Below are 27,483 nucleotides of genomic sequence, written 5' to 3' on the forward strand. Positions count from 1 at the left end.
ACTAGCATAGCTGTAGACTCTTGTTCTCATTCAGAGGCCACGTCCCGCCCCGTCATGTGTCCCCCATTGGACCTTATTTTGAAAGAAATATGTAACAGTGAGAGAGACAAATCATTATTTAATCCACCTGTTACACATATGTGGATGAAAAATGCTCAGTGAACAACAACTCTCATCTCCCACATTGAACGTCATGAACATTAGCTAGCTAGCTAACTTGGCCATGTCTCACGCTCGCAAATGCAACGTTAGATTACCTGATGTGGTTTATCCAGCAGCTCTTTTTATCAGCCGTGAAGCGAAAGAATGAGCGAGACCCGTTGTTGGTGTGAGCACGTTGCGGTGGGAAACACACAAGCAACACACACTCAACAAATATTATTATTGATATAAGGGTCCTTGGTGGTCCACCGGTAGGGGGGGTCATGCATTTTAAGCAGGAACACCGAAAATATTTTTCAAAACACATCATTATCAAATTCCAGGTCCTACTGGAAAAACCACATCAAATTTTCCCTAAACACATTGTGAATTTGTGATGCAGCAACACACACATGTCTGGTTTCAAGCTCAAAGATGTATCAGTTTATTCATAAATTGATCCACATAAAATGAATTATTGATCAAGCCTTTTTATTTATTTGAGCAAAAATAGCAAACATTAATGTTATATAATAGTGTCCATTTCAAATGTAATGAAACTTTGCATTGTATAAATGTTAATGTCACTATGTGTCTGTTTCTCACTGTGGCTTCTCTCTCTGCCCCTCCAGCTCTCCTGTGCTTCCACTGATGTCCCGCCCGCCGTGCTCCTCTCAGCCAAACGCTGCCCAGATTCTCAGATGGCTGTCTGTTGAAGGGGCCGTCGGCGAATGCTGAGCAGGCTGGCAAGGTCGAGGTCCGCCTCATTGTCCTGTGATAGGCTGCCGGACGGGACTGAGGCTACATGGAGCCAATGTCCAACAAGCAGGATAGCAACTCATCAGAGGGAGACGAGAAAGGGTGAGACAGATTGCGTGTGTGCGTGCGTGCGTGTGTGTGTTGACCAAAACGTGATGGATGCTACATCTGCATGTGTGTGTGTCCTTCATCTTTGATGTAAACATGAAAGGAAAGCAGAGATTATGAATGTATTTGACAGAAATGACAGATGAAAGAAAAGCTGCAGGCACCGAGGGATGGAGGAATAGATAGATAGATAGTTAGATAGATGGATGGATGGGTGGATTGATGAATGGATGCATGCATGTAAAGATGGATGGATGGACATATGGATGGAAGGACAGATGTGTAGATGGATGCATGGATGGACGGAAGGACAGATGGAGGGATGAATGGATCCATGCATGTACAGTTGGACGGATGGACAAATGGATGGATGTATGGGTGGATGGATACATGCATTGATGGATGGATGGATGGACGCATGGACAGGCTGATGGATGAAAGGATGCATGCATGTAAAGGTGGATGGATGGATGGGTGGGTGGGTCGATGGATGCGATGGATGGATGGATGGATGGATGGATGGATGGATGGATGAGTGGGTGGATGCATGCATGTACGCGTGGATGGATGGATGGATGGATGCTCGGACAGACAGATGGAGGCATGAATGGATGGATGAGGTGCATCAACAAAAGTTCTGATCATTTGAATCCTCACAATCCGGACACAAGCACTTCACATAACTGTATATATATATATATATTTTGATGTTTTACTTCTATATATATAGATATATATATATCTATATATATAGATATATATATCTATATATATATATATATATATATATATATATAGATATGTATATATATATATATCTATATATAGATATACAGCGGGTAAAATAAGTATTGAACACGTCACCATTTTTCTCAGTAAATATATTTCTAAAGGTGCTATTGACATTACATTTTCACCAGATGTCGGTAACAACCAAAGTAATCCATACATACAAAGAAAACAAAACAAATAAGTTCAGAAATTAAGTTATGTGTAATAAAATGGAATGACACAGGGAAAAAGTATTGAACACATGAAGAAAGGGAGGTGCAAAAAGGCATGGAAAGCCAAGACACCATCTGCAATCTATCAGTAATTAGAATGCAATCCTGCCCCTTGTCAGTGCAAATTAATATCAGCTGGTTCAGTCCCAACTGATGGCCTATAAAAAGGTGGCTCATTACCAAGATCTCACACAAGAAACATCTCATGATGGGTAAAAGCAAAGAGCTCTCTCAAGACCTTCGCAACCTTATTGTTGCAAAACATACTGATGGCATTGGTTACAGAAGGATTTCTAAACCTCTGAATGTTCCAGTGAGCACTGTTGGGGCCATAATCTGGAAATGGAAAGAACATCATTTCCCCATAAACCGGCCACGACCAGGTGCTCCTCGCAAGATTTCTGAGTGAAAAGAATTATCAGAAGAGTTGTCCAAGAGCCAAGGACCACTTGTGCAGAGCTTCAGAAAGACCTGGAATTAGCAGGTACAATTGTTTCAAAGAAAACAATCACTCAACCGCCGTGGCCTGTATGCACGCTCACCACACAAGACTCCATTGCTGAAGAAAAAGCATGTTGAAGCTCGTTTAAAGTTTGCTGCACAACATTTAGACAAGCCTGTGAAATACTGGGAGAATATAGTCTGGTCAGATGAGACCAAAATTGAACTCTTTGGATGCCATAATACACACCATGTTTGGAGGTCAAATGGCACTGCACATCACCCCAAAAACACCATACCAACAGTGAAGTTTGGAGGTGGGAACATCATGGTGTGGGGCTGTTTTTCAGCATAAGGCACTGGCAAACTTCATATAATTGAAGGAAGGATAAAAGTCTGCTGCCATCTACCAGGATGATGAAGATGAAACGAGGGTGGACATTTCAGCAAGACAATGATCCCAAACACACAGCAAGGAAACTCTCAATTGGTTTCAGAGAAAGAAAATAAAGCTGCTAGAATGGCCCAGCCAATCACCTGACTTGAATCCAATAGAAAATCTATGGAAAGAACTAAAGGTCAGAGTTCATAGAAGAGGCCCACAGAACCTTCAAGATTTGAAGACTGTTTGTGTGGAAGAATGGGCCAAAATCACACCTGAGCAATGCATGCGACTAGTTTCTCCATACAGGAGGCGTCTTGAAGCTGTCATTACCAACAAAGGCTTTTGTACGAAGTATTAAATCAATTTCAGTAAGCGTGTTCAATACTTTTTCCCTATGTCATTCCATTTTTATTACACATAACTTAATTTCTGAACTTATTTGTTTTGTTTTCTTTGTATGTATGGATAACTAGGGTTGTTACCAACATATGGTGAAAATGTCATGTCAATGGCACCTTTAGAAATATATTTAGTGAGAAAAATGGTGACTTATTTTACCCGCTGTATATCTATATATATATATGGATGGATGGATGGATGGATGGATGGATGGATGGATGGATAGATAGATAGATATAGAAGTGTTGACAGAGGTAAGAATGCATCAGAGACTTAATGCTTCAATTAAAGGGAGAATAGAAAAAGAACAAGCGCTTCATAACAGAGGAGCGCTTGTGCAGCGTGAGCTTTATAAATAGATGGAGAGAAAAGCTGGAGGGAGGGGAAGCTGGGAGGGGAGGGGCTCAGTGTATTTAGTGTATTTTTTGGAGAGGTAAGAAAAAACACTGTCACGCTGCCATCTGTGTGCTCTCCAATTCTCCAACACGTGCAGTCACACACACACACACACACACACACACACACACACACACATACACACATACACATGTTGCTCTCAACACTTCATTAAATACATTCACAGAGACCTAGAGAGTTTAGAGCCCATGAGGATGTGAACACAAACAAAACAGCAAGTTCAATCCCACGTTAACCATCTAGGGTTTTGGGAGTGAGTAGCCACAAATTATTTAATTAAATAGATTATAAAAATAGATATACAAAATAATTACATGATAATATAAGCAAGGTTCGGTCCGAGGTTTTCCCCACCACAGGTCTCGTAAAATCCTGTACTGATTTCGGTGACCCCTTGATATTTGGAACTGTATCGCCATACCGTGGTTACCCTCGTGTAGTCAGCACATTGTAAAACTGCATTTAGGTAAGCGGGGAGGTAAGAGGCCTCTGCGGTTCGGTGCATTCCATTTGCATCCTCATGTGAGCAGATGTGTTTGTGTTATTGAACATGTATGCAGATGTGCACATGAAGACGCATCAATCTTTTTCTGCCAGCAGAGATGTCTCTGAGTGTACATGTTAAGTGTCAATGCAGGTAGTGTGTGTGTATTATGCATGTGTTGTACAGCCGTGTGTGTGCGTGTGTGTGCGTGTGTGTGCGTGTGTGTGCTTGTGTGTGTGTGTGGATTAGTGGCGTGCAGGGGGCCGGATTAGGAGCAGCGAGGGCAGATGGAGCCACAGAAAGCAGAGGACAGATCAGGACGCCTCGATATGTGACATCAGGGGGATTGTCGCTTTTGTTTTTGGTGTGTGTGTGTGTGTGTGTGTGTGTGTGTGTGTGTGTGTGTGTGTGTGTGTGTGTGTGTGTGTGTGTGTGTGTGTGTGTGTGTGTGTGTGTGTGTGTGTGTGTGTGTGTGTGTGTGTGTGTGTGTGTGTGTGTGTCTCCCTCCCTCGGTTTCATTGAGCAGGCACGTGTTCTCGAGAGCGCTGCCTCATGCCCTGACCCCTCCCCTCTGTGATTTCTGAGTCACGGAGCACCACACACACACACTCATGAACACATTCACACACACAGAGATGTCAAAGCAGAACTTCACATAGCCTGGAGTAGAGGATGCTGAAATAGAATTTGGTGGTGTGTGTGTGCCAGTCAGTCATTGGGGAGCTTCTGATTAATTCAGGAGCCAGTCCGCTTCCACCATTGTGTGTGTGTGTGTGTGTGTGTGTGTGTGTGTGTGTGTGTGTGTGTGTGTGTGTGTGTGTGTGTGTGTGTGTGTGTGTGTGTGTGTGTGTGTGTGTGTGTGTGTGTGTGTGTGTGTGTGTGTGTGTGTTGTGTGTGTTGTGAGCTTTTTTTATGACGCAAAGGACCATGTTTGTGGTAAAACAGGCCTGTATGTTTGGCTCAGCAGAATACTAATCAGCGTTTTTTTGGAGCTTGTTTAAAAAAAAGCAAGTTTATTTAATTAATCTGAAGGAATACATTCTTTATGTATGGATGGAGTCTGCTACCATTTCATCGAATACCAATCCAATGTCCAATCAGAGTCCTTTCACAAGTCACAGCATGACTATAGGTGAAAATGGACCAATAGGCTTAATCTGCTCCTTTTCAAAGCCATTCTGTCTCTCTTACCTGTCCTCAGGTAACCCCGCTATAGTCGTACATTGAGCTTATTAGCTCAGGCGGCACAAGCAAACGCAACACCAGCTGTATATTAAATCCCAAGCCTCTTGGCCTTTTGACCTGCTAGTATGTGACACACATAATAACAAAGTGCAAGGTGATCTATGTTAAGTGTTTCCTGACGTCCTGACGGTTCGTGTCAAAATTGTTATTCAAAGTAGATTTGTTGCGGAAATGTCCTTTTGCAATAGAAATATGAAGATAATCAGATCTATCTATCTTCATTTATCGTAGCACTTTTTAAATCGTTTTACTAATTCTGATTTTATCAGATTTAATGTTGCCTCTTTATAACATTGTTGGACGCGTGATGGACAATTTAAAAAACTATCAAAATTGATGCAGCAGACAGGATTTCACGCATTCCTCTTCCTTTGTCAAAGTCTCGTGCCCACATTACCCACAATGCAACTCGACTGCCGACAGTTCAGCTAGACAATTGAGTGTGTTTTATGCTAGTAGCAGCTAATGTAGCTACAGAAGTCTGGTAACCTCTTTCGAACTCCACACTTCCAGATTTACTTTTTTACTTTCAAATTCGTAATATTCCGGCCCAACCAACAATGACTCACATGGGGCAAATTATCAGATTTTGCGCGGCCGATCACGTGTCACACAGCTGCAGGCAGGATTTCTCCTCAATTATATTTAATGCCAGGATGTAATTTCATTTCGGCGTGACAGATATCCATCACGTGGGAGCGTGTGTTCTTTTTTAAAAACGAATCAATTAGGACAAAAAAGCAACAACTATCGGTCCTTTTGTTCCCTCTTGTACCCTCTGTCCTCTCTTTGGGACCCATGACTACGAGGAATGCCTCACACACGCCTGCAGCTCCACCCCCCGAAGTTCACCATCATCACCAACAGCCATCGGCCTGATCTCCAGCGACAACGGGTAGGCCAGACGTAAAGAGATCCGCCACGTAACCTCTCCCTTAACATCAGTGAGACGGAGCGGGTGGTGGGGGATTACAGGGCGAGCATTCCTCCATTAACAGAGGCAGAAAAGACAAAGTCAGCACTTTTATTTACCTATGGGATCTACATCCAGGAATCGTGGTTAAGATGACACAGCTGTGAGTTCATCATCTGAGGCAGCTAAGCAAGTTTGGTTTAGGCTAAAAGAGTCTCATGGAAGTTCTACAACTTCATCCCTAGTGGCAGCACCACGACCTTCTGAGACAGTGTCACAGTCCTAAACCACGAGCCCCTTCAGAGGCTCAAAGGTGCTGACTTTCTTCCACCCAGTGCATCCACAACATCATGCTGGACTGTAACATTAAAACAATCTCTAAAAGATGTCAAATCTTTTGGCTGGCTCTTCTTCTGATTGGACCCTCTTTGATTTACAGAATCTGTCAGGATTCAGGCCCCAGGGCATTACCGCTACATTTTACATCAGAGACAGCAAGAAAGTGACAAATAACTCTCCAAATTTGATCTGAACTCCAGCTTTGTTAGGGTTGGAGACCATCCGGGCCTAAAAAGTAAAGGACATTGGACAGCCAGGAGTTGAGGCTAAGCCGCCTGCTGGAACGACACATTCCACGGCTAAATGTGGGGATTGTTCTCGAAATATGGATTTTTACTTCTGATCACTGATAGTGACATAACACCGTCTGTGTTTGTGTAATCATTAGAGGTGATTTAACGCTGACTGGTTACAGCCACGGAGAGGGTGGATTAGCCCCTGGCATCACTCTCCCGCAGCCAACTGTTACATAGTGTCTACTCTAACAGCAGCCACGTGATTTTTACAGGACACTGACCCGCTGCTCCCTCACTGTCGATAAGAACATTTCCTAAGACAAAGCCGTCTAAGCGTAAAAGCAGCAGCTTTCTTTAAAACTTGAAAAAATGTCAGTGCTGTTTCCTGCTCGTCAGTCAGCCAGACACCTGACAGATAGCTGACGCTGGGGAATTCACATCTGAAATAAAGGAGCGGTATGAAGGGAGACAAAGAGGGAAGGGAAGATGAATCCACAGTAAAATATTCACCCTTTGAATAAAAGCAACATTTTCTTTGACAGGTAAACTATTCTGGCCATAACTGAAAAACAAACAGCCTGAATGGTTTAAGATAAGAGTTTTAGGGGTTATTTATTCACCTCAATTGCAATGAAACACTGGTCTGTATTTGAAACAGGCTTTTTTGACAGAAAGGCCTTGATCCTTAAGTATACCGTATGACTATCTAATCCTCATTTTATTTACCTAGTGGCGTGGGTCAATCGATCCCCAGATGATGACGTCTACTGACGGCTCCTGTTATGCCACATTAAAGCTCACAATTGTGGATTTCAGTGAAGTTACTTGAAATATATTGGATGGGTTGTCATGAAATTTGGTTCAGATATTCATGTTCCCATTAAGATACATTGTTTTTTTAATTAAGAGCCATCATCAATTTTTTTGTCTGTTCAATACTTTGGTTTTAAGACCAAATACCTGCCTTTAGTGCTAGTTAGCAAAGTTAGCTGTCTTCCACCATTTTCATCTGATGTCTTTGAAAATGTAGAAACACTAATCCCATCTATATCTATATATAGATATATATATATATATATATATATATATATATATATATATGAAACAATAGTCATGCCACATTCATCACTCTCTGCTTTTCCTTTTTCATATTGATTGATTCTTCTTTTTTTTCTTTTCTTTTTTTTGCCAATGAAACTTAACACTTCCTAACTGGGTATTACACAGCAGCTGAAACCTTATTTCGTGGTATACTTTTAACGTGAAACACCAGCAAGAAGTCACGAGCGTCATTGAAGGCAGCTTAACACAAACACGATCGGAAAAAACAGCCAAGTAGAAGCTACTGGATATAATAAGAGAACAAAAACAGGCATTGCCCCGGGCCTTTATTGGAATACTTGCACTCGAGCATTTACTGTATTTCTTAGCGCCCTTAGCGATCTTTGTAGCTTGTAAGCCTCAGATGAACCCTTTCAGTGTTTAACAACAGCACTGTTCATGGTAGTCTTGTGTCCAGCCTTAACCTCGGCCTCCACAATAACATGCTATGATTACACTTGGAGGGAAAAAAAAGAGATCATAGTGCACTCTTATACAATTGATGAGCTATCAAGCATCTCTGTGTCCTCATAAGACTTCACTCAGCCGTACTAGAGAGACTGCATCAGCCTGCTGTTATGTAATCTAGTTAGCATTAAAGCTTAAGTGAGTTTGGATGTGGAGAGGCAACTTTGTTTTGTTTCCTCCTGGGGACAAAATCAAAAGAGCAAAATAGAAGGAAGAGAATAAAAGGGAGAAGGTGACAGGTAAGATTATAAAAATAATAATAATACGGAGAGATAGAAGAATAGAGAGAGGACAGGAAGCGATGGAGCGCGAGAGGGGTTGTACAAGGTGGATTAGAGAACGATAAGGTGTGTTGTGATGACAGCGAGGGTGTCACCAGGGTAGGAATTACACATGCACGCACACACAGACACACAGACAGACAGACAGACAGAGAGAGAGAGAGGGAAACAGGGTGAGCTGGGGGAGGCTGGACGAGAGCAACCAGAAGGGAGGGAGGGAAAGAGCGTGAGGTGGGGGGTGAGAGAGAGAGAGGGAGAGGGAAATAAACAGAGTAGTCTTTGCTCCCAGCAGCCAGTCTGAGGCAGAGACATTGTTGTCTCAGATATCTCAGCTGATAGCAGCACCTCCAGGCTGAGCTCCACTACTGTACTTCACTGGGATGCACCTGAATGCTCAGGTCACCCGAAGTTGGGTTCAGCGTGGCGGTGGCCGGGGGATTCAAAGACCTCCTTCTCCCCCTCCTCTGTGGTTCATGGATCAACGAAAGCTGCTATTAGCCGCATATACTCAGACTTCTGCTTTTGAAGAAGCGGAACTGTTGCAATACTAAACAAACGGAGCCACGCGACCGCACATGCACTGACTCAACCAGACAGTTGGGGAGGCTGAAACGGTAGAAAAGAGCCCCTGGGGCGACATTCTTCTTCTTCTTCTTCTTCTGATATCCCTGCAGACTGAGCAACATGCACATCTTACAGCCGTACTGCATCAACAGGTTGGTGTGTTTGTGCGAGTGTATCAATGTCTGCGTCTCTGTGTGTTAGAAGTGGGTGTGTGCTGCTGCTGGCATCCATATGCTGTAGCGCATGTTGACAGCAGATAAAGTAAGCAACGTGTGTGTGTGTGTGTGTGTGTGTGTGTGTGTGTGTGTGTGTGTGTGTGTGTGTGTGTGTGTGTGTGTGTGTGTGTGTGTGTGTGTGTGTGTGTGTGTGTGTGTGTGTGTGTGTGAGTTAAGAAATGCTGGCCTCTGTGTCAGTTTGTGTTATTGTCCCTGCTGACAAACGTAACAGTATTCCACAAATTGGATTTTCCTAAGAATTATCACATGAATGTACTTTAATTGAATACAATCTCTGGAATCTCAAACTTATGTACTTGCATGGTTTTTCATTATCAGTACAAAAACTCCCTCAAAGTAGTACATTTTGTTCATTTGGTGAGATTTCTGAGACAGAACGTGCTGCCTCACCAGTAGAGTCGAAGGGTCTATGGCAATCATCTGATGTAAATGTGCCTGTGTTTTCTTTCTTTTCATTGTGTGGGAGGTGATTGTGTTAAGCATGTGATTCTATAAACTAAACAGGGAAACTTTTGTGGAAGCCACCACACCACATTATCTTCCAGCTGACGATCTTTTGGCTGATGCCCTAAGGAATGAGCCTGTATCTGCATTTGTTGCAGTACCATGTGCTCCCAGGGTGGGGTTTTTAAAGCCTCTATTTGTAAGGTTTTAATGTGATTATAGCACCATTGAAAGCTTTGAAAGCTAATTTATTTCTGCCTGCCACAATGCAGCTAACAGTGCTGAGGAGGAGGGACCAGAGGGTTGGTGCTTGGCTTCCGTGATGATGCCGTCGCAATCAGCTATAACTGTCGTATGCGAGCGCTGCAGAGCTGTGGCCGTGAGCTAGCCAGTGGGTTCACGCGCACATGCACTAAAATGTACGTGTGGGTGGCCCAGGTATGTAAACAAAGAACGGAGAAACTCGGATTAGAACACAACCGACGGTGAAAGACTTCCTTCTCTGCTAATGTAGACATTACTCCATTGAATCAAATAGTTGTTTGCTGCTATATTAGTTATCTGCACTTACGTTAGCTCCAAACATTAGCATGTCCGGCTTCCTAGCCCACTACACACAGTAATAATCCTGGAAACATTAGAAAATCAGCCAGAGATGGTGTTTTCATCGAACCCATGAAGCTAACTTTACCTTAATTAGCTTGCTTTCTACAGCGGATAAACTCTGCTAGCTACACTTGTCATTTCACCCTCTACGAAATCAACCGTTTACGGCCTGTAATAAGAGTACTGCTTTTGTTCAACCGCTGTCTTAAATCAGGGGCCCTTTTTGAAAATGACTATGATTTTAAATGATATAAAATTTTCAAATCTGCCATAGTCGTCTTTGTAAACTGCATGTGCTGTGGAAGAAGGTAAAGCTTGAAAAGTGAGGCTAAAGTGAGAGGACAAGGCTTAGCAAACAGAGCGCTTTAGCTTCTTTTAAATCATTATTTTGGTTATCCAGCCCAGAGTTTGCTTGATAAACCCATTGAGAACAAAACAGCAGACAGACAAAGTTAGCAACCAGCTGATGAATAGTGAAGCATTTAGCAGCTGGAGAGTCAGATATTTCCTTTATGAGCTGGTGGAGACCAAAACGGAGCAAAATCATGAGTGAATGCTGGAGTCTTGAGCGGTTGGACATAAATTAAATCCTAATACGACGAAAATGTATCTGAATCTTCTTCATGTGTAAATGACTGTTTGCTTAAATGTTCACCATAAAAATAATATAAGATGTCAGATGTTTTGTTTTCAGCCTGTTCTGCTGCTACCTAGTGGGCAAAAAGTAACGCATGCAGCTTTTAATTGCACAGAGCTCATCGTATTGCAGTTTTTAAAGATGTCTACATCTTTTCAATGTAGATCTTAGTAGTCTATGTGTCCAATTTTAGTAATAAAGTGTTCTTGTACTCACTTCATGTCTACTTTGACACAGCCAAAGAACTATTTTGATTGGCGTCTTTGCATTAATCAACACTGGACTTCCGACCTTTATGTGCCCAACACCATCCACTGAATTTATTTAATTAATTACCTTATGTTGTGGAAACACTGTCAACACTGTCACAAGCTCCACAAACTATTGAATTAATAGAGGCAGAAATGATCATGTGGGTGTTTCTGTTTCTATTACGGTAGCTCAGCTCAAAGTGATCAGAGAACGGAGTAGACAGTTTCCCACCATGTTACTGTCTGACCATGTGCACAGCAATAGAATTAATAAGTCTGCTCGAGCGTGAAGAGCAGCAAGAACAGAGAAAGAGTCGTCAGAGGATTTTTTTATTTATTTTTTCGGTTGGAAGAGGAAAGTGGATTTGACAGCCAGAGAGGAACAGAGGGAGGGAGGGGAAGAAGGGAGGAGAACGCTGTTACCTAATACTGCTGATGGAAGTTTAGAGAGGAGACAATAACAGCAATGTCTGGGAGGGGGAAAAAAGTAAAGTTGAGGGAGCATACAGTAAGAAATGGGCTGTAGCCAAAGTGGGAGGGATGGACAAAGAGATTTTATGGAGGAGAGAAGGCAAATGGGAATGGGTTGGGGGGGGAGCAAACAGCCAGACATGGGGATGGACAGATAAAAAGGGAGGGAGAGAGAGGATGGTAATCCAAATCTGCTGCCAGGAGCAAAAGCAGACTCCATCCTGTGAGAGTGAGAAAAGAGTAAGGATAGAGAATTATAGAAGGAGATAGGAGGTGGGAAAGAGATGAGCGAAGGAATTATCTCTACCCTGGTGTGTGTGTCTCCATATGTGTTGGTGTAGGTAGGATTTAGTTATTATACATAACAGACGATGAAAGCACAAGATGTGCTAGGCTTTGAATTACTTCTATACTTCGAAGAAATATATAGTTTACGAGCACAGGTGAAAAGCGAAAATGATTTTGTGAATCAACAGCGGGGGAAAAAAAGAGAATACGGAAAGAGAAAATTGATTCAGACATGCCTCCGGTCGAGCTGTTGAGCGGCGACTTATCTTCAGCCAAGCGGACTTTAACCGAGTATACATGCACACCAGCAAGTCAGCAAGCCATCTGACACAAGTCCTCTCCATCTTTCTTTTTGATGTTTCTTAGTGCTGAAAATGTGGCTGCTGTTGAACTCGACCATAAGCCGCCAGTCACATACAGCAGGCAACTGCTGAGCTCAAATCAGCCTCTGGTCTCAAGCATTTTGCATGGGTTGCAGAATGAAACAAAAAACAGTTAGCTTAAAGCTTCACTGATTAGCATGGTTTAGCATTAGAATGGTTGTTATATTCTAGTGAGGAATCGACCGAGAATTACCAACCAACTCTGCAGCTCTGTGTAGCGTTTTAGCTTCTTTAAGCTCATTGTTTTTGTTGGTTGATTTTGTGTTTACAGCTCGCTCTACTGCCACCAAGTGGCCAACAAAAAAAACAAGTTAATGCAGCTTTAGGTTTGGGTGAGTTGATTGGCGAGAGAATTGATTGCAAACTTTTTTCATTGCAATCTTTCATAAAGAAATAGAGGCAGTGGCAAAACATATGTTCAAGATTAGTTAGTATTATCCGTTTAAGATTGTATAAGTTGTACAATTGAATGGCTTAAATGGTTGATTGTTTTTAACTTTGTAACATTGCTCTCTCCTTTTCTTTCTCCTTCACCCCTATCTTCCTCCACTCCCCACTCTCGCCTCCCAGGTGGCCGGAGGTGCCGAAGAGAAAGAGTAAGAACAGCCATTGTTCGGTGAAGAGCGTGTCAGGTAATGATTTATCATCTCCACCTACTCCTCTTTGTGTTTTTGTCCCCTCCAAACAAGCAAGTGAACACAATTCAAGGTTTCTCATGAGACGCTCAGTCTTTTGATGTTCTGGGAGATTTGGCTGGTGTTCAGTGTAGCCCATCACCACGCTGATGGCTCTCTTGGGCTTTCAATGGCGTCCTAGGTGTGATTACTGTGATAATCTCCTCCTCTTCGTTTTATAGTCATATTATTTCCCTTCAGAGGCTTTGTTGAAGTCAAATTAGCTCACCTAGGTGACCAAAAACCTGAGCTTAAGAGATTTGTCTGAGTAGAGATTGTTGTTAGTTGACAATCATATTGGAAGGTTACAATCAAATCAAATTTTGATGATTGGGCGATTCTTTTTTCACATATTGGAGAGCAGAATTAAGAGTATGGTAATCATTGCCAGGTAAACGTAGTTTTTTCTTTGATACAGTAAATCACATGTATGCCCTGAGAAGGAACAGACACAGTGATTTATCCTACACACATCAGCCCAATTGTTCATTCTTATTCAGTCATATTTTTATTATGCGTTCATTTAAAGTAAGAAAAAAGTTTTGAAAAATATCTTTAAGGATCAATTAACACATAAAATAAGAAACAAATAGTATTCAGCTATTATAAACAAGGGTGAAATTGACTAAAACAAAACAAAAAACTAACCTAAACACTAAAAGATATTGCTGATAAAGGATCACAGAAAATCTATAATATGGGGAATTTAGTACCAGGTTATGAAAGGTTTAAAATGATTAAATTAAAACAAATCCAACAAATACAGTGGAAAAAATAATAAAAGATCTTTTTTTTTTTTATGTGGCATTGAAAATTCATGTCTCAATGACAAAAACTTATTCAACTATCAAAAACTAGAATAAGTTTAAAAGTTTTTTCAAAAGAAATGAATTTCAAAATTTGTATTGTATTCCCCCTTTCTTCATTGTTTGATTTGTTTTAATTCAGACATTTCTAATCCTCCAAATAATAGTGACAAGTGCAGGCAAAAAGACAGATTTCAGATTGAAGATTGAGATTTTCAAAGAGGGTGGGCAGTGTATTTGAGGAAGAAGCACTATCTAAGCAACACCACCACAGCTTAGAGGATATTGTTCATACTGTGAGCTAAAAGGATCAAACATTTCACCTCTCAAGAGATATAAAGAAGAAAATGAAAAGTCAAGGTGAAAAGCATATTTCATGAATTACAGGAATGTGAATGTCAACCTCGTCAGCTGACCTGATGTCATGTCTGTGTGCAGAAGACACTGACGTTCTTGGATACGTTCTATCCTGGATCACAGTTTCTTGGGGCCCCTGTGCACAGGAGCTTCATTGAGGCCCCTGTGATAACATTCAGCCCTCCACACTCCCTCTCCTCTTCATCGGCACCTCTCTCCTCGTCTTCCTCCCCGGCCCCTCCCCTTACCTCATCATCCGCACCCTCCGCCCGGCCTCCTTCGCTCACACTCACTGTTCATCTCTCTCTCATTTCCACCCTGTCTTCCCCTTCAACCTCCTCCTCCTCCTCCTCCTCCTATCCTATAGCTCTTAGTGTCTCGGTTCCAGGGTACATCCCCAGCTACCTGGAGAAGGATGAGCCCTGCGTGGTGTGCGGGGACAAGGCGACCGGCTACCACTACCGCTGCATCACCTGCGAGGGTTGCAAGGTACATTGCAGCATCTCCCTATTACTAAATGATCTTTGACTCAGATGAGACTGGAATAGCCTGCTCACTAAACCACTCCCCCAAACCAATCTTGTCCAATCGTAGCTTAGCAGTAATACTCAGGCATGGCATGCTTGTCAAACTTTGGATTTCTCCCCACAGACTGTATATAAGAAGTGGAAGTAGTCACTGTGACTTTACCAATTGGTTTGAGGACTACCGTTTTGAAGCCTCGAGTTTGGCATTTTGGCTGACGCAATCTTGTTTTTTGCACCAGAAGTGACTCAAGAGGCTGGAGCTAATTACAACCCAACACCGAACCGAACAAGACAATTTAGGCAATTCAAATGTTACAATTAACTTTCATGAACTTAAGAAAACACTGTGAAGGTTTAAACAAGGACACTAAAACACGGACATCTCTAGTCAGGATAACACTGAGGTAGCGACCCGTCAATTACAAGGTAGCCACGCCCTAAAACATGCCCTGCTTCATGGTCTAGTTTACTCTCAATGGGATCATCATTTCTAAACCTGACTTACTAGCCCCTTCGCTACATTACAAGAATAAAGTTGTGTTTTCATCTCCATGTCTTCTTTATGGATTATCAGCTGGTGAGGATGCTGACTTTTTGCCTGGAACATGTAGTTTTAGCTTTAGCCATCAGGTGCACATTCAAGAATCAAGTTCTGATGCTCTGATGCTGAAGTAGCCCAAAAGAGAAGCCATCGCAAAATTGGATCGTGAACGCCTAGAGTCAGCTGACTTTAAGTTAAACAGAATGAGAGCTTATGAAAAGTTCCCTTCCTGTCTGTACTCTGTTACGCTTCATGTATTGTTGCGTCTTAACTTAATTTTCCTGGTTAAATTAACTAATGAAAGGCTCCCACAAAAGCCTTTTTTGTTCACTAAAGTGGAATTTGTTGGTTTGGACCAACCGTTTGACAATTCTCTGACATGAACTCTTTGGCTTATTTTTTTCCTGTCTAGGTTGATCTATAGATAGCTATCTTATATTATATCTACATATCTGTCTGTTGGATGTAAGGCTGAAGCCATGAGCCAGTTAGCCAGCTGTAGTTTAGCACAATCTAAGGAATTGCCAGGCGAGGAGACCCGAGGAAATTACTGCTTGTTGCCTAGAAATAGTTTGGTACATAACCCTCTATCTCAACAGATCTCAAGTCTTTTAAAACTAATTAAACTGCAATACTCTACTGATAGCTACAAGAGAAAACAGCTGACTAGATTGTGGTGAAACATATTCTGCTCTCTAATGTGATGTTAAGAGGGCTACAATTTGCAAAAATACTGGCGTCTTAAAAACTAGAAATACCAAATAAAGAATACAGAACTCCAGTGAATAATTCACTGTAAGCTTTGCTGCCTGCCCTGTTTGTTATCATCCAGGAAATAAGGCTTAAAGCAAATTCAACTTTTGTTTCTTGTTTTAAAATACATTCATATTTACACTGTTACACTGTTTAGTTCTGACTTGACTAGAGGCCTCTTGATTGCGGTAGTCGTTGTCCGCTGAGCCGAGCTTCATTATCCAATTAATGGCATCCCGTAGAGCAGCCGGTCTCTAAAAATGGCTCCTGCCATACTCACAAAGGAAATGAGGCCCTGAAACCCTGCCGTGGTGTTGAAAAGAAGAAATGAAACCCGTGATAGTCTTCTTGTATTCAGGATCCAGATTATTGCCAAGTAGGTTTTTCACATAAAAATATTTTTTTAACAGACACATAGTAAGATAAAATGAAGTTAAAAAAATAAAATCAAGTATTGCAAATATTGAAGAACATGGATATAGAATGGAAGAAATTACAATAAAAAATATGAAATAAATGTTAAAATATGTACAACATTTCTGAATTAAAATGAGAGCTCTGCCGTTTAAAGATGTTGTAGGTTTGTGTGCAAAATCGTTCACAGTACGAAGTATAAAAATAATATGTAATGTACAGAGATATAGTCCCAAAGATTAATTTATGTTACGCTAATAGACAGATATGAAGATGTTAATGTAACGCGTAGTTTCAGGGCTCAGTACTTAATTTTAAAAGTGGCTGCTAGGATGGAACCTGGTTCTTTGTTGATTGAATCAATTTGGACATTCATTTGTGACGTTTACAGGTTAGTCAAATTTTAAACACCTCAGTCATACAACTTGATTTGCTTCTTCAACGGTCTCTAAAACAAATGCCTGTGAATGCGCAAGTAAACCCACCAACGCATATGCAGCTAAGTCAAGTGCAAAGGCCAATAATTGAATGCCAATTTCAAAAAAATGGTTGCCAGTGGCAACCTTTACTGTCAAACCCTGAGTGTTAATGAGGGAATAGGAATCCTTGTCAGAGGTGCTCCTGGGCCTCGTTGATAAGGCCAGAAACAGATCAAAAGAAACTGTTGACCGCAGCCCCCTGCCAGAGCAGGGGGGTTCAAAGAGTTTGTCCAGGGTTGGAGGGGTCGGCCACAATCTTTCCTGCCTGCCTTGGGGTCCTGAAGGCATACAGGTCCTGCAGGGACGTCAGATGCAGCCGATCACCTTCTCCACAGAGCAAATTATACGCTACAGTCTGCCCTTGTCCTTGGCAGTGGGAGCAGCATACCAGATGGTGATTGAGGAAGTGAGGATGGACTTAATGATGGCAGAGTAAAAGTGCACCATCGCTGTCTTTGGCAGGTTTAACTTATTCAACTGCCACAGGAAGAACATCTTCTGTTGTGCTTTTTATGATGAGGGAGGCAGTTCATGTGGAATGTGGGGTGATGATGGAGCCAAGGAAGCGGAAGGACTCTTTAGTGGCAACAGGGTAGTCACACAGAGTCGTGTGGGCAGGTAGGGCTGAGTTCTTCCCACAAATTCTCAAGGTCAGCAGATGGACAATCTCCCACTGGTAGAAGGACTCATCCCCACAGGAGATGAGTCCAATGAGGAGGCTGTCATCCACTAACTTCAGGAGCTTGACGGACTGGCGACTTGAGGTGCAGTTTTTGGTGGACAGGGAGAAGACAGAAAGTCTGTGATCCACCTGCAGGTGGAGTGGAGTAAGCTTGTCCTTCAGCAAACCATGGTGACGGTATTGAAGGCATAACTTAAGTGTAGTTTGGGTCAAGGTTCTGTCAGATGAAGTGGAGGGCCATGTTGACAGCACAGTCTACAGACCTATTGGCTCTTAAGGCTATCTGCAGGGGGTCCAGGATTGGGTTGGTGAAGGTTTTACGTGGGACAAGACAAGGCGCTCAAAAGACTTCCTAGCCACAGAGGTCAGGGCAACGGGTCTGTTGTTGTTAAGTCCTGTGGTCCTGGTCTATTTGAGACCGGGATAATGTTGAAAGTCTTGAATCAGGCTGGTATGTGGCATGGCATGATATAGATATCAATACAACTATTTCTGTCTTGCTCTGCAGTTCATTTTTGTATGGATTCAGAAGGATTTTACGAAATAAAAGAGCCAGTTTTCTCGCTTCCCTCCCTGATACTTCTCTGCTTGACTGCATGTCTTTGTAAACCACTGCCAGAGTGCGATTCTAATCAAACTGCTCCCCGACTGTCTTCTTCAAAAGCGGTTACTAAGAGACGCTCAGTCACAGCATCACTTCATTACTTAACCATTCTTGGCAATCAGGTTCCTGCCATGCAATCATCACCCTGCCATGTGATGTGAGCCATTGAATTTACTTGTTTTACGCTGATTAAAACTCAAGAACATTTAATTGGAGGATTACATTTTGTGGCTATGGGGTTGCATATTTCCCTCAATCTCTGCATGCTCTTTCTCTCTTATTTCTTTTGCTCTGTTCTTTTTTCTTCCTTTTTTTTGTACTAATTCTCCCTTTGTCTTTCCTTCTTCTTTCTCCATTTCCTTTGCTCTCTTCAGGGTTTCTTCCGGCGGACCATTCAGAAGAACCTCCATCCAGCTTACTCCTGTAAATATGAAGGCTGCTGCATCATCGATAAGATCACACGCAACCAGTGCCAGCTGTGCCGCTTTAAGAAGTGCATCGCTGTGGGCATGGCCATGGACTGTGAGTTATTTTAAGATTATGTATTCTTATTACTACTAGTGTTTCTAAAGAAATCTATGGGGTTAAGGTTGCTGCTATCACAAAACGACGTTAAGCACAGAGTGCTTCCTATCAAATGCTTGCATGCTAATCTAAGATGGTAAACATTAATCAACAGCACCTGCTTAACGTTAGCATGTTTGCATTATCATTCTCATTTTGAGCATGTTGACATTAGCATTTAGCTCAAAGCACCAGTGTGCCTAAGCAGAGCGTCGTAGAGCCACTAGCATTAGACTTATTTACTAATCCTCACTAAAACTCCCAAAACTGGTTTTAGATCTGTTAAACCTTGGTAGCAGAAGTTGTGTAGCTGAATGCGCAAGTACAACAAAAGTTTGAAGTAAAATCAAGGTGCACATAATATACAGTATGGATCACATTTGCGTGTTAGGATTTATCAATACTTCCACTCTTACTGATACTCTTATCGGTTCTTTTTTATTACTAGAAAATTGCTTTTTAACGTATTATTCTAAGAAATAATTCATTCACAACAGGATTAGATTGGTGGACTCCACAGAGCTGATTGAAATACCCCTTTTCTACAGGTTTACCGCATGTTTATGTGCTTGTTGAACAGACGTATTGATAAAGTAAAGTATTGGATCATTGGCGTAGGTAGCACTTACTTACATTAACGAGCGCAGATATCGGAGAGAGTTCACCTGGGTCTATCTCTGCTGTGCCGTTCGCTGACTTCGATCCGTTTATGCGTATGTGTGTGCGTGTTATGGAGGAGCGAAGCCGCGACACAGAGGAGATGCAGTACCGGTACCGGTAAAAGAAACACCATCGTCTGAGCTTATCAATACTACGGTCTTTAGAGGGACTGTTCTTTCTAAAAACAAAAATACCAATTTCTCTCTGACCTCTTGTACTAATTATCAATCTAGATGAAAAACGCAAGAAAAATAATGACTCTGTTACTCAAGATAATCCAAAGTTTAATGTAGGGACTATTTTAATAATAGTTCATAACCCCTCTCTAAATCGTTGCAATGGAGGGCTGCTAAAAGGTAATAACCAGAGGAATAGCTTTGGAAATTGTATGGACAACATTTAGTTTTACATAACATAAAGATGGGTTCTTACATTATTTTATTTTATATAATCATAGCTCTCTTAGTCCTTTATATATCATTTTAGCTTTCAATGTTACATCTGACATTTCATTCCGACTTCCTGTCAGTATTTCACTGGATGTTTTTGAAGGTCATTCAGATTCAGTTCTGAGTTGAATTTGAATATATAGTATATTTTATATTAATCTGTTCTTCTGTCGTCATATCAGGACTACATTTGCAGACAGTCACATGTCTGTGTTCCTGCTTCACTGCATTAACCCACCTTAATGTCCTCTTCCCCCCTCTCCGCCCATTAGTGGTGCTGGATGATTCGAAGCGCGTGGCCAAGCGGCGTCTGATCGAGGAGAACCGACAGAAAAGGAAGAGGGAGGAGATGGTGAAGACGTTGCAGACGCGGCCGGAGCCAGACACCGCAGAGTGGGAGCTCATCAGAATGGCAACGGAGGCCCACCGGCACACCAACGCCCAGGGCTCCAGCTGGAAACAGAAGCGCAAGTTCCTGGTAAGCTTGACAGAGCCTTGGGGCAGAGAGCCGTTGCATGATGATGAATGGAAATGTTCCACAAACAAGTCTGTTGCGGTGATGTGTGTGGTTTAGGAGAAAAGTTTAACATCATGCTGGCCTGTATCCCACGTGTTTTTCCAACGAAAAATGCAGCAGCAAGAATTATAAGAAATCAAAATCAGTTTAAGTGTATATTTCAAATATTTTCACCGCTTTATCTTGCCGCCACACAGCCCTTTGAAGCTGAGATCTACGTTCTCTTCAAGGCTACCAGACTCCAATCACAAAACCAGTAATTTTACGTCAAATAACACAGAAGCGGCTGGTCTTAAGTTGCCTCAATCGGTTGGTTAGTTTGTATTATTGTGTGACTTAAGTGAATCCGAACTAACTTTCTAAAACTCCAAAGTCACACAATGACACAAACAAACCAATAGAGTAAGCGGTAAACCATGAACTCCTGTGTTCTGCAAGGTGAAATTACTGTTTTTGTCAAAGGAGTCTGGTAACTCTGAATAGAGTGTTGATAACAGCTTCAGTTCCCCGTCAGAAAGAGCTGTCTGACCGCAAAGTAAAGCGGGGGAAATATAGAGGGAGAGACATGAGGCAAAGACATACTGTGTGAGATGAGAGCAACTTTACAACTGTTGCAGCAGCTTGCCACAGTTTGAGTTCAAAATCACACTCATTTTCAGTTTCTCAGTCAAATCCGAACACAAAGAATGATGCACATTATTGCTGGAGTTGTGTTTAGTGTGAGCTACACTTTCGGAGTTTGCCATTACATCTGTAAACCTCCAAAAGTCCCCTTGGAAATCATACAAAACTTATTATGTCTGCACATTCACGGGTTATTTGCTTTTAGCTAATTCAGCATACATTTAAAGGTGCCAATCTGCCAAATTGTAAACAAGTAAAGGCTTAATTATGATCTGCAGCATGGTAATTATTACATCATAATATTTTTATACCTACACATACTAGAAACTAAAGCATCGGGATATAAACATGTGCAGTAAGCTCAGCTTCTGGCTAGCTTTTGAACTCTCATGGAACTGCTTCTACTTAATCCATGAAAGCAAAAAGAAAAACACTGCACCAACGAAAGTAATTCATTATGTCATATTGTCATGAATGGCCAATTAAAGGCTAGTCTTTAGGATCACAGCATGTAAGCCTCCATCACATCGCTTAATCTGTCAATCTGATTTGTCTTAACTGCTTGCAGCGTCCACACAGTAGCTCATTCCTTCTTTTATGTCGCTCATTACTCGAAAAAAAGTTCCGCCCACAGTTTGTCGAAAGTTGTTTCCACTTAAAAAATCAGGCTCACACACATCAGAGAGGGCGACTCCTTTTCATTTTCAACAGGAGCCGTTTATATGCCGTCCCATGTGAGTCGGTTGCACGTGCTGATACAGATGGTAACCTTGACGCAAAGATCAGATGGCAGCTATTGGGCATTTCATGAAGGCAAAGACAAGTTAACAGTTGACAAAGTTTTTGAAGGTCGATTGGGATTCAGGTTTTTTTTCGGAGCAAGTGACACAGAAGACTGGGCCAATCAGAGCACAGCTACCATCTGTTGTTACAGCAACTTCACTGCTTCAGAGAAAAAGAAAGAATTTAACAATCCCTCTTTGAGATTTTATTACCTATCCGTTTATAGCCGACGTCATCAGAAATATGTGTGGCAATGGAAGCAGCGATTTTTCAACAATAATATTGAGTTAGCAAGATTTAGACATTGAATTTAAACTGTTTACAGCATCAAAAAGTTGGGTTTTCGGGTGCTTGGTCGTCAGAGTTGATATTTCAACAGCAGACCCAATTTCCAACCGTTTTAGAGCAACAGGTGTTTCAGTTCAACGGGTGACCGTGTTAGCTGGTGACTTTCAGCTGAGTGCGTATGTGGTTGATCGTAGTAACTTACATAAATGGTTGGCGTAGATGATAAATACAGATGAATATCTATATTGAAATTAATTGTAAGACACCTACTTTCTGTTCTGTTCATAAAAACATTAATTAAAAAATTCTTGTTTTTGGCCACTGTTGTTTTGACCAAGTCCCTACAATCTGAGCTACTGCCGCCCTACTTTGGATTGGCTAAGTGCACATTTTTAAGACATTCAATTATAAACATGACTGAGTGATCAATATCTCAGACCCGTCGACACGGAAGACCTCACTTCAATTTTTGTTTAACATCGAGAAGTATGATGCCACTGTTTGTGGTTTTTGAAAAGCCATTAATGACAGAAGCCAGATGTTGTTACAGACCTGCGTTCATTTTCACTCAGTTAACAGTGTGATGTGTTGCTTCCAGTCGGACGACATCGGCCAGGGTCCCATCGTGCCCACGTCTGACGTAGATAAGGTGGACCTGGAAGCCTTCAGCGAGTTCACCAAGATCATGACCCCCGCCATCACACGCGTCGTCGACTTTGCCAAGAAATTGCCCATGTTCTCGGAGGTAGGTTCAGTGGCTGGGATGCATGTGTGTGTGTGTTTGATCTGTTTTAACTCTCAAACATATTGGCAGGGTTCCAGTCTGTTATCAGTCAGTACATGGTAGTTTACAGAAACTTAGCTACAACAGCATATTGGGCCATTGTAAGTAGAATACATATATAATTACGGAGCTACGGCTGAGTCAACACCGAATTATGGAAAAGATTTTAGAAACAATCTGAGATTAAAGTGGCGAATTAACAAGAAAATCTCCTTCAACTCAGTTCTCCACTTGTTGGGCTGTATAAAGAGCTCAGCAACATCTAAAGAGTTAGGAGGTTGGTATTTTTAGTTTTTTAGCTTTTTCCAAAAAACAAAAGCACAAGAGGGAAATTTCCAGAAATGGATTAGACCGTAAATTTATCTGCTTTATTTGTAAGCTGCTATGGTTGGAATGTCCAGATAACTAGCTCACTGCAGCAACGTCACTTATCCAACTTAGTGTTACTCCTAGGCCAAGGAGCACACAACGTTAACTACCTCCTCTGGGGTTACGTGTTGAGTTTTGAAGTAAAAGACATGTTGATTAATAGCAAATCCACTGCTTAGTATTCCCCAACCAGCTGGATGAGGGTCCCAGGGTGTTACTATAGCATCTAACTCTACACTGCAACCCAAGAGCAATGCTGTTTCTTTATTTCCATGTATTCTAAATGATTGTTTTTGCCATGCACATGCACCTTTACCTGCCGCCTTAGATAGACAGTAGTGATCTAAGTAGAACAATGCTGGCAGCCACTTTTGATGTGATGACTCACTGCTCGCTGATATTGCTCTGCTCTCTTCAGAAACGATGTTTGGCTGTGTGTGTGTGTGTTTGTGTCTGTGTGCGTGTGTGCGAGCCCTCGTCTGTGGTTCCACCTTACTGAGTGCAGCCATCATGTATATTGCAATGGCCTCCCGGTTACATAAAGTATGTCAGGGGATTTGTTATGAATAGAAGATAACCGTTTTTCCTCTGCAAGGAAGCAAGTTAATTAATGCTGGGGGTTGAGGAAAAGCTATTATACCACATTCCACTGTACATCTCAAAGGTAGACTTTTTCTTTACTTATTGCCTTTTGCAGGGGACTAATTAATGGTACTTTTGCATTTTTCACTAATTAGCACAACTACTCCATTAGTAGAAAATAGATTAACAAAAGGACCTTCCTCCAATGACAGGCGATGTATATCACATTGAACTGCATTTTCAACTGATTTCATTTTCAAGTTAGCATTCACAAGTATTGCAGTAATCTTTTTTTCCCTTTTTTGGCCACTAGGGGCAGCGCAGCAAATGTGCTAAATTCAAAATTCACAGCATTTATAATGTGGCAAACAACTATTTGCTATGGAAAGATATAGTGGAGTTATGTTGGATTGTGCACCTTTAAAAAAAGCCACATACGTTCACTTTTTTGGCCACTTTTGGGGCGCCTAGCAAGCTGTAAATACAGCACTAACACATTATCCCATATAAAGTTGAGGTAAGTAAACAGTTGCCTATTTACCCACCCAGCAATATTAGCACGCTGCCATTCGCATTCAATGGGAGACATGTTTCTGGCCACCTGATTAAAATTTACTGTCCTTTTTCCTTGGTTTTGGTCTCCTCTAAAGCCTGGCTTTGTCAGTTATCTGGTGCTGAGCAGGTAGCAAAGCAGGTTTTTAGAACTTATTTTGCTGAAAACAGCTGCCCGTTTGAGAATTCCATCAGAATTTGTGGGCGATGAAACAAAAAAAATGATCTGAAAGATTTAAAAATATATATATATATAATAATGTTGACATATTATCACCTTTTAAAAGATGTTATGTGGACAACCAAATAGCCGCGTAGTGTACTCTCCCACATTTCCTGTCCCTCTTCACTATCACTATCAAAAAAAGGCATTTTTAAACCAGTTTCACATTTTAGCCCATTGTAAGTCTTGATTAGTGTATCATTAATAATAGCAAGGTCATTTTAACAAATAACCATATGATGCCAGCCATTTTATTAACTGCTTCATTCATTCATTTAAAAAAACACAGATGATTCTGTACTAATCTGGAAAACCTCAGATGTTATGTTAAATATAAAGTTCTATCATTCTCCATATGTGATTAACATTTTTTTTCAGTATTTTGTAAAGTAAATGAGAACTGTTTACAAATAGGGACTGCCTTTTAGATTGATACATTTTTCCGATGACCTCATATGTATTGTTGTTTCCCAGCTGCCTTGTGAGGACCAGATCATCTTGCTGAAAGGTTGCTGCATGGAGATCATGTCGCTGCGCGCCGCCGTCCGCTACGATCCAGAGAGCGAGACGCTGACACTAAACGGCGAGATGGCCGTGAAGAGGGAGCAGCTGAAGAACGGAGGGCTGGGCGTGGTGTCGGACGCCATCTTCGATTTGGGCAAGAGCCTGGCTCAGTTCAACCTGGATGACTCGGAGGTGGCTCTGATGCAGACCGTTCTGCTCATGAGCTCAGGTGAGGAATGAATAGTGATGTCACGTGCCGCATCTATAGACTTCTGATGTTTCTCAGTATTTAAACTAACTCAGTGTTCTTATTCACGTTCCCTTGTCTTCTTGTGTTGTTACTGACATTTGTAGTTGTACAAGTTTCAGCTTTAGTACTTAGTTTTACTGATTCTCGACTCACTTCTTTACAGTCAGTGTTTTCCTCTAGCTCAGAATAATAGATTCTGACATCACAAACCTGACCAAAATCTGAAAAACACAGATCTAGCAAATTCCTCCTGTAAGAATGACCAGGGATTAGAATCAATTTCAGTCTAATCGGGTCCTGGAGGGATCCTGTTCCATGGTTGCGGCTCAGGATCAGCGTCACTGGACCAAATGGATTCAGAGCGAACCGTCCCAGCTACTCATTAACTGGCGTGCTGCAGTCTCTGTGTTTGGCCCCGTCTGAGTCAACTTCATTTTGGACCAGGTGTTTGGGTCTGGTCGTATCCCTTTCGTATCAGGTCCCCCATTTTTAATCAAGTAAAACACGCCAGGTACGGATAGTTTTCCCACAGGTCCACACCAGTTTAGTCCGTTATTTTGGACGAGTGACAAGCGCTTTATAGAGAAGTCTGAAGCTGAACCCAGGATAATCAGGGATCAGGATTGTGCCCCGTCCAGGCATTTGTTTTTAGGATATGGTATCGGCTAAATAAAATCAGATACACTTACATTCCCTCTTTTATTTTTATCTATTAAAAGCAAACTCTTCAAAAACTCAAATAGTTTGATACTCAAATTGAAAATGCCCTTAAAAAAATGAATGGTAATGTACCTGCAAGTAATGCTATCTCTTCTGTTTATAGAACAGGGATAAAATACTTAAAGATTGGGCTGGTAACATTGGAGAAATCACCAAACTTATTCTAGATTCAAAAACATTACCAACCAAAAAAAGCAGGCCAGAGTTGCTACTTCTCAAATCAACGTAGCTAGCAGCACTAGTTCCAAAAGTTGCTAAATCTAGCGAAAAAGTTGCCAAGTCAGCAATACTGAAAGCCCACCCCTCCAGGCCTCCCTCCAAAGCCACTCCCCCGAAAAGTATCAGTATGGACGTAAATAACAAACATGGCTATTGGAAATCCTCACAGCTGTCAAGGTAGACAGGTCTGAAAAAAAATATTGGACTCGTTAATTACAGTCCTGCAACAGCCACAGATACTGGATACTTTTTTTTTTTTCTTTTGTCAGAGCATTTTATTTATTGATTTCTGTCGGGATGTAAAGAGAATTTCAACAAAATATAGAAATGTTTCCAAAATACAATACCCATACTGCTCTAATTAAAAACAAACCAGGTTTTCTATTTTTCTTACAGAAAAGAATAAAACTAGAAATGAAACCTTTTTAGAAAGCTACTTTCTGCTCTAGGATGAGATGGAAATGTTGCAGAAACATAACAAACAACTCCTCCTCCTCTCTCTCCGTTGTCTCACCAGACCGGTCAGGGCTGACCAGCGTGGAGAAGATCGAGCAGTGCCAAGAGGCCTACCTGCTGGCATTCGAGCACTACATCAACTACCGCAAGCACAACATTCCCCACTTCTGGCCCAAGCTGCTGATGAAGGTGACGGACCTGCGCATGATCGGAGCGTGCCACGCCAGCCGCTTCCTCCACATGAAGGTGGAGTGTCCCAACGAACTCTTTCCCCCGCTCTTCCTGGAGGTCTTCGAGGACCAGGACGTGTGACTGTGAAGAGCGACTTTAAAAAATAACGCAGCACCCCCTCAAAAGAACCCTGGACATGTGGAAGGAATACATTTTGGGGGGGGCTTGCTGTGGTGGAAGTGGAGAAGAAGAAGAAAAACTGGATTTTTATTTTTCTCAGTGTGAACGTGCCCTTTTTTCTTTTTTGTCCCGTTTTTTTTTTTTTTTTTT

The 27,483-nt window shown here is 41.7% G+C and overlaps 1 protein-coding gene across 4 annotated transcripts; it reads left to right on the forward strand.

Annotated features, from left to right (window-relative positions):
• The first annotated feature begins 946 nt into the window (after positions 1-946).
• LOC129099118 (thyroid hormone receptor alpha) lies at positions 947-27,294 on the forward strand. 4 transcript variants are annotated; one of them, XM_054608286.1, is made up of 8 exons: positions 947-1,002; positions 13,172-13,233; positions 14,806-14,927; positions 18,813-18,960; positions 20,384-20,589; positions 22,922-23,068; positions 25,308-25,566; positions 27,044-27,294. In XM_054608286.1, the coding sequence occupies exons 1-8, from the start codon at positions 947-949 to the stop codon at positions 27,292-27,294; spliced, it is 1,251 nt and encodes a 416-aa protein (XP_054464261.1). The 4 variants fall into 4 exon arrangements, with proteins under 4 accessions (XP_054464261.1, XP_054464263.1, XP_054464262.1 ...); XM_054608288.1 differs by having other exon boundaries at positions 14,827-14,927; XM_054608287.1 differs by lacking the exon at positions 947-1,002 and adding an exon at positions 9,375-9,437.
• The last annotated feature ends 189 nt before the right edge of the window (positions 27,295-27,483 follow it).

The sequence above is a fragment of the Anoplopoma fimbria genome, chromosome 11, assembly GCF_027596085.1.
Source record: "Anoplopoma fimbria isolate UVic2021 breed Golden Eagle Sablefish chromosome 11, Afim_UVic_2022, whole genome shotgun sequence".
Lineage (NCBI taxonomy): Eukaryota > Metazoa > Chordata > Actinopteri > Perciformes > Anoplopomatidae > Anoplopoma > Anoplopoma fimbria.